The 13,012-nt window shown below is 44.6% G+C and overlaps 1 protein-coding gene across 4 annotated transcripts; it reads right to left on the bottom strand.

Moving 5' to 3' along the window:
- Positions 1–3,204: 3,204 nt before the first annotated feature.
- On the bottom strand, positions 3,205–12,809 carry LOC135378711 (uncharacterized). Of its 4 annotated transcripts, XR_010418547.1 has the most exons (4): positions 12,695–12,804; positions 10,666–10,941; positions 7,541–7,793; positions 3,330–3,405 (listed from the first exon to the last, which is right to left on the bottom strand). XR_010418547.1 is itself a non-coding variant. In XM_064611801.1 (2 exons), exons 1-2 carry the CDS (start codon positions 5,420–5,422, stop codon positions 3,367–3,369), a joined length of 2,007 nt encoding a protein of 668 aa, XP_064467871.1. In that variant the 3' UTR covers positions 3,205–3,366. The 4 variants fall into 4 exon arrangements, 1 of the variants encoding a protein (XP_064467871.1); XR_010418548.1 differs by lacking the exon at positions 7,541–7,793 and having other exon boundaries at positions 3,322–3,405; positions 12,695–12,809; XR_010418549.1 differs by lacking the exons at positions 3,330–3,405; positions 7,541–7,793 and adding an exon at positions 3,894–3,981 and having other exon boundaries at positions 12,695–12,809.
- Between the last annotated feature and the right edge of the window lie 203 nt (positions 12,810–13,012).

The following is a 13,012-nucleotide window of genomic DNA, read 5'->3' as shown; positions in this document are numbered from 1 at the left end:
GAAATGATGTCCCATGGAGTCCAAAATTGCCAAAAGAGCTTTGAGAGCAGGCATTCGTGGGCTCGATTTAGCCATAAGGCAAGCAATTTTATCTGAAAATGGCAGTTCGGAAAGCTTGGTAGTGTGGGCAGTGACACAGAATATACTCTGGGTCTTCTACAGCACTGCAGTGACAGTATCTGAGACAGTCAACTTGTCTCAGATGGTAATGACACTGAGCAGTAAATGTCCCATTGAGTCACAGTCCATGAGTCACAGTGCACCATCTTGGCGAGAAGTGTTTTGTGGCATCCAAAAACCAAGCTCTGGGTCAACATTGCTCAGTATAGACGGGAGGAAAATGTCAGTTGTCCATTGACAGGAAGACTATTTATACACTCCATTGATGTGTTGGTGAACGAGATCTGCTGTCTACATGACCACTAACAGTCCTTTGCTACCTTTCACTGTGATTTAATTAAACACCTCCCTCATGTGACGGTGTTCCCAGCACAGTTTTACCTTGCTGAACCACTTTTCGCGGCTCTTATCAAACATAACATTAGCGGTTCTTCGTAGGCTGAGGCCGCGGACCGCAAGAGACGTTTACATGATGTTTACGTCATTACCGTCGTGACAAATGGTCGACACAGCAGTTTTGCGGTACGTTTTATATGCTGCTCATCCTGGACATTTTTCGCTACCCGATTTCCTGTCCAAAACAGCTACGACTGCATTGATGTCACTTCACCCACGATTTCCTTCATGAGTTGCACGCGCGTGTCAGCACAACAAGTCGTTACACGTCTGAAAAATAAATACCTGACGAAATCAGCAGAAGAAACATATGCTTTATTAGAGCTTGCAGTGATTATCCTTTTTATGCAGCACATCCCGCAACACCATACGGCTCCGTCGTTACTCCATTTTCTCAAATAGCCTCGTCCTCAATGGTAGCCGAACGGCCGAACCGCTGTTTTCCTAGTATTCATACGCGTAGTTATTTACGCCTGTAACTTAATTAAATTAATGAATAATTGAGAGATACATGCTGAATACGACACAGAATTGCATAAGGACTCGTTATTCTCGAGTGTGACCCTCTTGAACACTGATTTTCTCACGTAAAACCATGCTTAACACTGGACTGCATAGACCCATTGTGATTTATTTTCACAGCTATGATTTCAAAGGATTGGAATTTGAATGGTGGATTTCTTAGCGTGGATTTCAAAAGTTTTATTATTAAGAGTGGGTAACAGGGTACACTCCGAGCCGGAATACTAGGGCACGGCGTCTGCTCGGCTTAAGGAACGCTGTTTCTGGCTAGCGTCTGACGTGTTCATACAGTCAGGTGCGTAAAACCGTGTTCCACGCAACATGGCCAGGCCAGAACTCACACTCGTAGGCGAACGTCGGCGTATTTGCATAGGATTTTTCACTTCGTATATTGCGATGGGAACGCCAAGCAGAGGGCCTCGGAGACAATACCCTGCGCTGTTCTCCCGGTTGTGTACCTGGCTTATGTACCTGGAATTATGTACCTGGAAATTTGCCAAAGCTGGGTGTGAAGTGGTGATGAACATTACCGTATTAGCCCCATACATACGTTCCCAGACGCGATAGTCCCTTTAAATCGACCTGACTGGTGTGGCAGCTACCGTTCAGGTGACAAATGGCTACCTGGAACTGCCGATACAACTGCTGGGTCACTAATTGTCATCATCGACACAACATAACGAGAAAAAGGGTGGCATGTGGATCAACTTCAACCACAAGAGCCATCTCCCGTCATGCACCAAGCAGACTGGGTTTCATCGCCTATCCGAGCTACGTCGGAGGCCGCAGCGTCTTCGGAATGATACATCAAGAGCTGAGTGTACAAGCACATAGAAGATTCCTCTCGTACATCTCGCCCGCTTCAGCAACTCACCTACATGTGTAGAAGGGTGCAGAGTAATGCTGCGGGATCATCCGGAGACAAGGAAAAAAAAAAACGTGGCAGAGACAGGGACACGCGCACTTGTTCGCCAACTCTTCTTATCGAGAATACTACAAAAGACGGGGAAAGTCATGGTCATCCCTTCAAAGTATACTCCGGCACTATAACATGGTAACGATCCGATCCGAAAGTTCCGATAGAGCATTGTATCACATTGTTGCATTATATCACAGTGTCGGATTGCATGTTTCAGGAGTATACTGTTTTTGTTCTCTTGGCGTTGAGGGGGGGGGGGGGGGCAAACTCCCGGTATCGTCTCATTGGCATGTGAACCCAGGCTACGACGGAACAAATAAGAAGACGCTCAAAGGAAAGGAAAAGCTCATTCGTTCGCAGCAGCAAGCAAAGCTCGGTGTTTTTTAATTGGTCGAACAGCAGGCTTTCTTCCCTATACGTCGTTTCCTATTTCCCTTGTCAGCTTCAATGTATGCATTCTTATATCTATTATATTGAAATATACAGGGTGTCTCTTTTTTTTTCAATACAGATTTTTCATTAAAAAAAACTATAAGGGCTATAGACGTCCTGTTTTAACTTCTCTCATATCTGGGCTGGCGGACCTTCTTGCCCACCTGTTGCTCAACCGTCGAATCACTATTCGCTAAAAAAATTGTAAAATGGCTTTTTTAATGATAAAAGCTACGAAGTTGTCCGAATGGGAACATCTGTTCCTTTCGGTCACCTGATATCGTACCCGTTTTCAGATCAAAAATAAATTCGGTAGATCGTCCGCAAAACCTTCGCGAAGGAACACCCTTTTTTAATTTATTTTCTTCGCTGCGCATCTTCGGAGATGCGTCTTTCCTTCACCTCCATGGGAGAGGCTGAAGGAGCACAATGCGACCTCATGCGTCGAACATGAGCTCGAAGTTGCGGAAACGAAACAAAAACATGCGTTCTACAATGAACAAAATAAGAAGAAAATGGTGTTCCTTCCAGAATATTTGCGGACGATCTACCGACTGGATGCTCTGAAAACGGTTACGATATCTGGTGACCAAAAGGAAGAGATGTTCTCATTGGAACAGCTTCGTAGCTTTTAAAATTAGAATTAAGTAACGATTTTTAGGTAATTAGCCATTCGAGGGTCGAACAACAGATGACCAAGAACGTCCGCCGGCCCAGAGATGATAGAAGTGAAAACAGAATGTCTATAGCCCTTACAGTTTTTTTACTGCAAAATCTGTATAAAAAACACCTGTAAGACACTAATTACCACAATATAATGAAAACTTGGTCGTATTTATTCTTCGTCAATAACGTCCTCGTGCGTGAATAATCACATGACGCAATGCTGACGACGTTGCTTCATGGAGCGCATTGTCCTGCTTTTTTAGTCTTCATCGTCCACCGATCAAACAAGTCAGTCACTTCTTTCCTCGATGCTACGCATGAAAGTTGGGAAGCGCTTCGTCCTTCTTTATCTGTAACAAAGAGATTCAAATGGGGAAGTAACATCTTGATTTCGTCTACCTTTCCAAGTCTAGCACAGAGGTGCAATGCTGCGTAGTCGTCTTTGTCCGTAAACAAAGTGTCGAAACGGAGAAGTACGTGTTTCAGCACGGCAAGGTTCTTTGCTTCGTAGAGTATATCCGACGATATGAACTGCATCGTATATTTAATAAGATCGCCGGTTTCGAAATAAGGAACCAAGACTTTAAGTTTTTCAAGGTGAGTATCGTGCGAACGCTGCACGACTTCGCATATTTTCTGGGGTGAGTAATAAAGCAGTTGACTGCCTGGTCTCCACAAATCCAACTGGGCGCCTCCGGTAGCCTTCGATTTGTTGCTCGAATAAGGTGAAAAGACTGTGTTTACTGCAGGATTGCACATCAAGGCATGAGGAAGAAGCAAGTTGATGACGTGAAGCTGGCATGAGGATTGCAGCAGCATCGAGCGCCACGTTGCGGCGGGACTCCTCAGCAACAATTTCACTAACTTGGTCTCCACTTCTTCTGTTGTCTGCTGAAAATGAGTTGTCTCCCAGCTCTTCCGAAAATCTGCAGTGGAATGGAGAAAAAGAAACTCTACCTCCTCGAAGGCAATCGTCCCGAGAGAAGACGGGCTTTTCTGTTGATGCCACGTGATTCTATAATGCAACACAGTATAGCCATATTTATCTATTGCCAGAAGGTCACAGTATGGCAGGAGCAGTTCCAGCACAGCCGTCGTATTTGCGTAAAACAATAGAGTTCTCCCCTCCTCATCCCTGATAGTATCAAAGTCTACAAGATCGGGATTAATTCCCTGGCGACACTCGCTGCGTTTCCTGCACAATCGGCTCAGAAGGAGCCTTAACGGGGAACAGCGGTTCCCCTTTACGACTTCGTAGAACACAGACTTCCGGAGGGATTTCTCTGTCGTGGCATTTCTGAAGGCGGTCGGAAACTCTTCGGCCAAGTCGGAGCTAGCATTGGAGAAGCAGTCACAGATTATGTCGAATACACTCCCTTCTCGAAGTTTTTCTGCGTACATGATGGGAGACATTCCAAGCTTGTCTTTCCGTATCGGTGACTCGTTAACTGGAAGCGCCTTCAGGGTTGCTGGGTCTGCATGCAGCGCCGCTACGTGGAGTAGCGTTCGATCTAGATGGTCTAGCTCGTACACGTCTTCTTCTCTGATGCCTGTTAGAGAGGAGGTATCTCCACGGATAATCGCGGAATGCAAGGGGAAGGATTCGGTTGCGAAATGATCGAGGAACGTCACAACCTGCTCATAGTTACTTTCCACATACAGTCCCAACACTGCCGTCACCAGCCTGGAAATGTTGCTTCCAGCTTTCTTAATCTTGCAAAACAGAAAATGGGCTGCAAAGAATTCGGCGATCGTCCTGTGAATGAAAGTTGGATTTCCATCATGTAGGCCATCAACTATTCCATGTCCAATGAGACCGTCAGCAACGTCTCGCATAAGAGGTCCGCCTGGCTGCAGGACGCTCCTCTCTGTCAGCGTCTCGATCAGTTCGTCATCAAAAATGGCATTCACAGCTAGAAGACCCAGTACATGGTAGAACTCTTTTTCCGTAGTCTTTTCGGCATATTCTCCAGCTGAAGCGAACGTATTAAGCTTTAGCTGCAGCTTTTGCTTCTGGTAAGTTTCGTACTTGCAGTCTGCGAACGTTCTGTAGATATCATAGATGTTGGTGCTTTTGTGAAAACTTGCCTCTTCGTGGAACTCTGAATTTTGTTCCAGCAGAGCAATAATTCTAGTGAACATTGGGATTTTAAGGGGTGTGTTAGGGAAGCCCATGGCCACCAGGTACGGCTGAAGCACCAGCTCAGCCCTTGTACGTAGTTCCTCGTATGAGACGCCAGTCATTCCATTGGCGCTCCAGTGCTTTATCATATAATCAACGTTATCAGAGTACGAAAATGGAGCGAGCTCAAAAGGAATGGTACGAATGGTATCCTGTATCACGGTCTTAAAAATTGTGCGGCTCATTAAAAAGGTCTTTGAAACTTGCGTTGTAGTTAAATGTTCAACAAGTTTAAGAATGTAGTTGCGCCAGTGTCGATTGATTTCGTCAAATGCATCGAAAATTATAAAAATCTCGAAGGGGATCCCATTCTGCACACTTTGCTGAAACAAGAAGAACTCCAGCCCTGTTTTCTGTACTCCGCATAAATCGGCCAAATGGTGCAAGTATCCGGCATCCGTTTCCGTGCCAACTGATTCAACTTTGTTTGGCAGGTCTACGTGCAGCACGCATCTCTTCGTACCTGCATTTTTTTTTCACTTCTTCGGACAGCCGAGATGCCAACGCGCTCTTGCCGATTCCGGGAGCACCACAGACGACGACAACTTTGTCCGGTAACTGCAGGAGGTCCTCCTCGTCATGGTACACTACTTCCATGAATGGAAAACGTCCAGGGCACTTCGAGTGAGTCTTGCCAGATATTCCCGGAATCTCGCTGTACTGCAGCAGATGTATCACTTTGTTGTTTTGATGATACGCCTTCACCATGTACTCGTGTTGCTCAATGTCGTTGTGAAGAACAAACCTTTCAAAGTTGCCACAGCACCAACTTTTCTGAACCCGTTGGTGAGGTGGAAGAAACTTAGAAACTGTCTCTCCGGAACATCCATAGAAAGCAAATGCGTCGCTGGGAGAATGAAGTTTTGCTTCGTTCACCTCAGTAAACCGTTTCAGTTTCCGTTTGACGTACGTTTCACCAACATCGTGTTTTAATCCACAAGGTGTGGGTCCTACGACTATGTCAGGCGTCTTACAGAGCCCCAGGAAGGTTGAGGTATCGACGAAAGCTGAAAAGTTGTCGAAATCTATGACGTCCTGAAGTTCAAACCTGGAATTACATCCTTGGAAACGGATGCGGGACGCCTTTCTGATTCGATCCTTGCATTCTAGGGTGATGTTTTTCATGTGCGCCGTGTCGACATCGGCGACATCGTACTTGCTCGAAAAGAACTGGTCGGTCCGAACTTTTTCAACGAAGTGTGCTTTCTCATCCTCTCGAACGATCAGAATGACTTTCGTGCCAACCAGATCGGAAATTTCGCTGAGCACTTTGAGTATTTTACAAATTTTTTCTCTATCGTCGCACGTAATAAGCACAAGGTTGCATTTGTTCACGACCAACACATCCTCTAAGGTTTCGTCATACTGGGAGGCATCGAAGAATATGTATGACAAGCCCGTAGACTTGACATAATCGTGAACAAGTATCTCGAGTAGCGAGACTTCGGGACCTGCAAGAACCAGGAGTGGAACATTCTCCGTGTTCAAGCGTTTTAGTGGCTCCCCAAACACTACCCCCAGTGCTTCGGTGCTGCGTGCCTTGTCGAGTCTGATATTTTCCGTCATAATATTATGTGCATCTTTACTCGGAGAAGCATTCAGGCTGTGTGCTACCAGATCCGGAACAATATACTGCTGGTAGAATTGAAGCAATTCCGGCGTCTGTGACCGCAATACTTCTATTCCTTGTCCGGAAATGCTGTGCAGAGCGAGGATATGAGGCACACGAACAATCATTTCCTCCTCCTCATCGTAGTCGAGGGCCAACCTGAGTATCTCGTCTAATTTTTCTTTTCTCATCTCAATTTGTCCAATGATCTTCTGATAATTGAGTTTCCTCTCCATAACGTAGCTATAATAAGGCTTTCCACCATTTCGATACACCGCATGGAGGGCGAAATGACAAAGCTCGTGGGCCAGCGTTCCAATAACTTCGTTGAGAGGAAGTGACCCCGCTGCAATAAAAATTTCTTCCGCTGCGTAGTCCGTTATTCCGCAATTGGATCTGTTCCGACACCCTATCATCGGCTGAACATCAGATCTCTCGAAGTCGAATCGAATATTTAGATGGTGCGCCAGAGCAGATACCTGTAGAATCGGGCGAAGTAACTTAATGCTGTCGAGTACGTGGAAAATGTGGTCGATTTTCGTTGCAAACTCGGGGATGTTCGTCTGACTCGCCGTCCTTCTTTTTAACTGGTTTACGTAGGAGTCCTCATATTTCGTTACAAACTTGCGCTGTCTTTGAAGTTCATGTCGTTCAATCCTGTTCAAATGGTCGAAGCATCTTCTCTCTTTCTTACTTTTAAAATCGCTGTTGTGCGACAGCAGCAGACTGTAGATGTAGAAAGCTTTCTCCTTCACCGCTATGTACATGGCCGACTTTTTCGTTCCAGGATGCAACCATAGCCTCAGATGAGGTGCTGCTCGGAGGCATTCTTGTACCTGGACATGATCTTTTTTCTCGATCGCCTCGTGTATTTTCCTTCGTATGTCTTCCCACTGAGACGACTTCTCCTGATCCATATTGGAATTTGTTTTGCACGGGAACATACCCTGTGACAGAGAGATGTGTGACCTACATTATGAACGTAATAAGACATAGTATGACAGCTCTCCCATGCACATGTCCTTGGTTTTAGCTTTAATTTGAAATATGGCGCGCTTGTGCATAGCAGGGTCAAAGATCAAGAACAATTTACTGAGACAGAAAGTAGAAAAACCCTTACTGCGGACTCTTGGTGCGAGTCCTGTAATGCAGTTCCTTAAGCAAACAAATATTCAGACAGTAGCCCTTAAGTGGAGAACTACGCTAATATGCAACATTTAATAAATACACAAACAAACATGTAACAACGGAGAACGTGTACGGGGTTAAAGAGCATCTGTTGTAAGAATATGTCTCTACGAAGGGGAAAGCTTAAGCTCTTTTTGATGTACGTAGATTCTAAATACTTCCTAGCTCAACCAGCAATGAATTCCAGATGTTAGAACCAGAAAGAACAATGAAAAACCTATCGAAGGTAGTCCTGGGAGTGGATGGATGTTCATATAGGGTGTTCCCTGAGCGAATATCTTTAAATTCTTGAATTATTATTATTTATATTCTTATTTTTGTGGTTTATGTTCTTTAGTTATTCATGGTCTTATCGTACTTCGCCTGCTTATCAGTGATTAAGATATCCCCGCATCCCTTCTCGCGTGATTATTACCTTTGATGTACTTATGCAACACACCAGTAAGTGAGGTAACGAACTGTTCATAGATATCTCGAACTCTGCAGCAATGCGAAAAGTCTAAGGACTACTGAGCAAGCAAACTTTGAACAGCGTTACAATTAACGTGCCTAAAAATATTCGCGTTTTTCATGACCTGTAGGGGGCGCATCTAAACTCCAACATGGCGGACGTATCCAGGTTGTCGCTTAGTTTCGATTTTGAGATTTCTGAACTGCAATGCTAATTCTCGATGGCGTTGAAGGCGAACGAGTATTAAACTCTGCTCATGTGCTTCTGGCAGGCGTAACCGGGTTGTCTAAAGAGAAGGCTATAGTTGTCGCGTATTATTTGCGAAGTTCCGGCGTGTTTGATCAACCACACTTCGTGAAGGTGAATTTCACGTTTACCAGTTGCGACGCCGAAATAGCAAGCAGCGAGTGTCCTGCGCTGCAGGAATGTGAGAAGAGACATGCAAGCACACGACACGTGTGATGCAGTTCTCTTACAGCTAACATCTACTAAGTGTGTAGCGCGTGTACGAATGTAGTTTACAAGTTACACGGTAATGTTGCGACATCTGTGTGTCACTGGTGCGCATGTTTTTGGGAAACGATGAAGGATGAAAGTCACTGAAAAGGTTAGCCTGCTGTAGGACTCGAACCCACATCTTCTGGATTGCCGGTCCAGGGCTCTACCAATTGAGCTAAGCTAACACACCTTCTCAGCGACTTCCAGGGTGCGTCCATCTGAAGGGACAAACCAGCTACTCTCTCTCACTCATCCTCCTTTCACTCTTACGTTTACAGACTCATACAGACATTCATACGACGGGATCGACGCAGGCGGCAACTGTTGAACATGAAAGAATTGATGTTCTGAGGCTGGAACAACATAGAAGGGACAAATACATACCTAAGCCTCAATTTGCCTAAAAAATTAACGATGAAGGATGAAAGTCACTGTCATCTTCACCAGCTCGCTTGCTTCCTAGCCATTTTTTAATGTATACTAATTCGAGATCAGAGATATCGCAGGCAAGAATACCAGCATTTTATCTTCAAGATAATTCCTTATAATATGATAAATTATGGAGCCTATTTCGGGTGAATTAAAAAGATGTTATGGATGACATTATCTGACGATGGCAAAATGACGTAGGCACATCAGTGTAGGTGCATGCCACTGAGTCATTACACACTACATCTATACAGATATCACCAACGACAATAACAGCACATTTTCATGACCATAGCTGGAACATGTGAGGACTTTCCACTGACCAATACAGTAGGCCTACCTGAAGTGGTCGTTTCGAAAAAAGAAAACAGACTGAAGGCGGCTATGTGTCAGTGTGAACAAAAGTTTATTCAGCAAAGAGAGTTGAAAACCGGATATCTCGTTGCATTCCATGCCAAATGATCCCAAAGTTCCCTCGACCCCCTTTTAATTTAACGTGATTTTTTGTGCGTATGTGGTTCCTTATGACTCTGGAAGCAACAAAACATTGTTCTTTTCTAACGAAATTGAAGTTTAGGGGATGCATGGCCCCTCAGAGCTGCAATGTCAGACGAAAACCTATGTCGTTTTGAGCAGACATTACGGCCCACATAGGGTTCGGAACATAGTAGCAAGCGTCTTATATGATAGGTGAGAGTTCATTTTCACGTATTTAAGCAATTTTTATAATCGCACTGGCCGGGCTCGACCCTTGTGGGATCCACGAAATTGCTGCATTTTCACAACTTCCCGTTTTTTTTTTGTTTTGTTTTTTTTTTTTGTTTTTTTTGCTGCGACTTACAGTACTTCCGAGGGACTGTTTTTTTTTCTCGTTTAAACAACAATGCGATCGCCATTCACAAATATATATATATATATATATATATATATATATATAACGTATTGCGGAGTTCTATATCTAAACATTCGTGATCTCACGCAAACTTTGCAAATTTCGTACATTCCAGTTGCGTCAAGCCCGTCGAAGGCGATCATGAAAATTGCTTAACCACGGCAAAGTGAACTCTCCCCTCCCTGGCCACTCTGCTCGGCCCAGTACGACATCCCACACAACGGTCTGCTACAAAAGCATTTTGACGTTCCACAGCGACACAGGTCTCACCAACACCCCGTGAACTCAAGTCCTCATTCCTCAAGGTTTGTGTCAGACCAAAGAGAAAAGGAAAGAAGAAGGAAACGTACCCACAACATACCTGTGCGAGTAAACAGGGCGTAAGTGACAATGCAGTGATCCCCGCGAGGCTGCAGACAGATGCGGCGTTTATGGTTGTTATATAGCCCGCAGCAGACTGGACATGACATCAAGGAACTGACGTGCCAGGATCACAGAGTCGATGAGGAAGATATGAAGATGATAACTTGACGGGATTCCCAGATGACTGGAATCACTGACAGGTGTAATATGTGACATGTGGAGGAGGTAAATACATGCAGAACCAGATCTTGATGTCGTGCAATCAGGGACCGTTCTGTGCAAGAGAACAGAGCATAAGTGGAAGTGCAGTGGTTCCCACGATACAGCCGTAGCCTCAATTGTCCTTCCAAGTCTTGAAGAGAATTCCCTGACTATCAGGAGTCATGGACAGAGGAGAAACACAAACGGCCGGGACGAGTCTCGTCTTGTCTGATTGTGCTTGTCCTATGTTGATTAGCCATAATTCAGGATGCGTGAAGATCAGGATCGAAAATGACGCCACAAAGCTTTGGCATTGAAAAGTCTCCGACAGGATACAAAAAGCTGGAAGCTATCGATATTTCCTTTATATCCACATTCAGCACAATGAGACAATGTGTGGATAATTGCCTTCTTGTGCTGCGGTTCCTCTGACTTCGGTATTGACACTGCAGCAACTGTTGCAGGCGTTCTCAGCAACAGTATAGAATTTTGTTCGTCGTCAATTGAGCTTAGAAACAATTTTAGTATCATGCTATTAAAACCACGGCGACACCTACTGCAGACGCGCAAGGCGCGTCAATTTCTAAAAGGAGAAATGTCACCTTTAGATACCTTCGTACACTTTCGTCATTAAAAGCCATTAAAGAAACAAATAAATGGCACTAGACGTGTTTTAAATTCAAAATTACAGATTAAGATGGCTTCTATGGCTGCACGCAGAGAAACAGATACTCATGGAACGATGCGACAGCACCAGATGACACGTGTTTCGCCGTATATATATATATAGGACGTCATATACTGGATGTAAAAATATAAGAATTTTAAAATTGTGTGGAGTTGTGTGGTCTAGAACCATTTTTGATATGCATTTAAACAACATAATCTGAAGCTCTCCTAGCTGATTGCGCCCTGCTGTGGGTCGGGTTCCACAGGGGGGGGGGGGGGGTGACACCACCACTGCCATGTATTTTTATGCTCTTTGAAGAAACCTGGCGTAATCTCACAAAATTTTACGGGTGTCTCCCGGAGTTTGGGGTATTTGGGGCTGCAGGTCTCTGGATAAATCACTGAGTGGGGATCAAGGACGGGGCGCCCCCGTCCCTCGTTGGGTAATGTAGTTTAGACAACATCATATTTTGATGTTGATTGTGACACGTGTTGCTCCTGCGTAAACGTAGGTGAAATCAGAGAGTGCGTCATTTATGCTGGGAAAAAGTGCGTAATATATCATTTGCTTGCTGTACCTAGGTTATATATATATCGCGTAAGATAAGCGTAACCTAAGTATAGCAAGCAATATTACGCACTTTCACAGACCCCCTATCAGTGATTTATCCAGACCCCTACAGCCCCAAATACCTCAAACTCCGGGAGACACCCGTAAAATTTTGCGAGATTACGCAAGGTTTCTTCAAAGAGCATAAAAATACATGGCAGTGGTGGTGTCCCCCCCCCCCCCTGTGGAACCCGACACACAGCTAGGCGCAATCAGCTAGGAGAGCTTCAGATTATGTTGTTCAAATGCATATCAAATTCTAGACCACACAACTCCACACAATTTTAAAATTCTTATATTTTTAGATACAATATATGACGTGCTTTCACTTGCACGAAGGGTTTTACTAATTCTAAAATCCTGTGGTTCCGAATCCCGACAAACAGCTACACCCCACACGTACTTTAACCCACATGCAGATAGCGATTAGTACAAAACCGTTTACTCTTTTCATTCGAATCACCGTCCAACGCAAAGTTTAGAGAGTGTAACAACAGTATTCAGTGAAGAAGGAACAGCGTGGAAAATAAAACATCTATGAACTCACTTTAGTGTAAACGTAGATGGTACCTCCCCACATGTGAACGCCACAGCTCGGTCTCGAGGTTAACATATACTGTCCTCTGCCCCCTTATACATATCATTGCTATCTGCGACCACGGTAGGAAGCAGGTATTTGCTCATGTAGTATATGACCCCTACTTATCCTGCAACCCAACCTATTTTCTTACTGCGATATCTCTTGGCAGCATTCCATAGTTCTCTTCGCTGACACATTGCGGTAAAGCTTCAATGCTTTGGTAACATATACCGTACTGATTAGAAAGTACCCCGCGTGGATTTAGTTTAAAGGGACCGAAAAGTG

This window comes from Ornithodoros turicata, chromosome 1, assembly GCF_037126465.1.
Source record: "Ornithodoros turicata isolate Travis chromosome 1, ASM3712646v1, whole genome shotgun sequence".
NCBI classification, from domain to species: Eukaryota; Metazoa; Arthropoda; class Arachnida; order Ixodida; family Argasidae; genus Ornithodoros; species Ornithodoros turicata.
The sequence above is the reverse complement of the archived record's forward strand: the minus strand, read 5'-3'. Positions and strand labels throughout refer to the sequence as shown.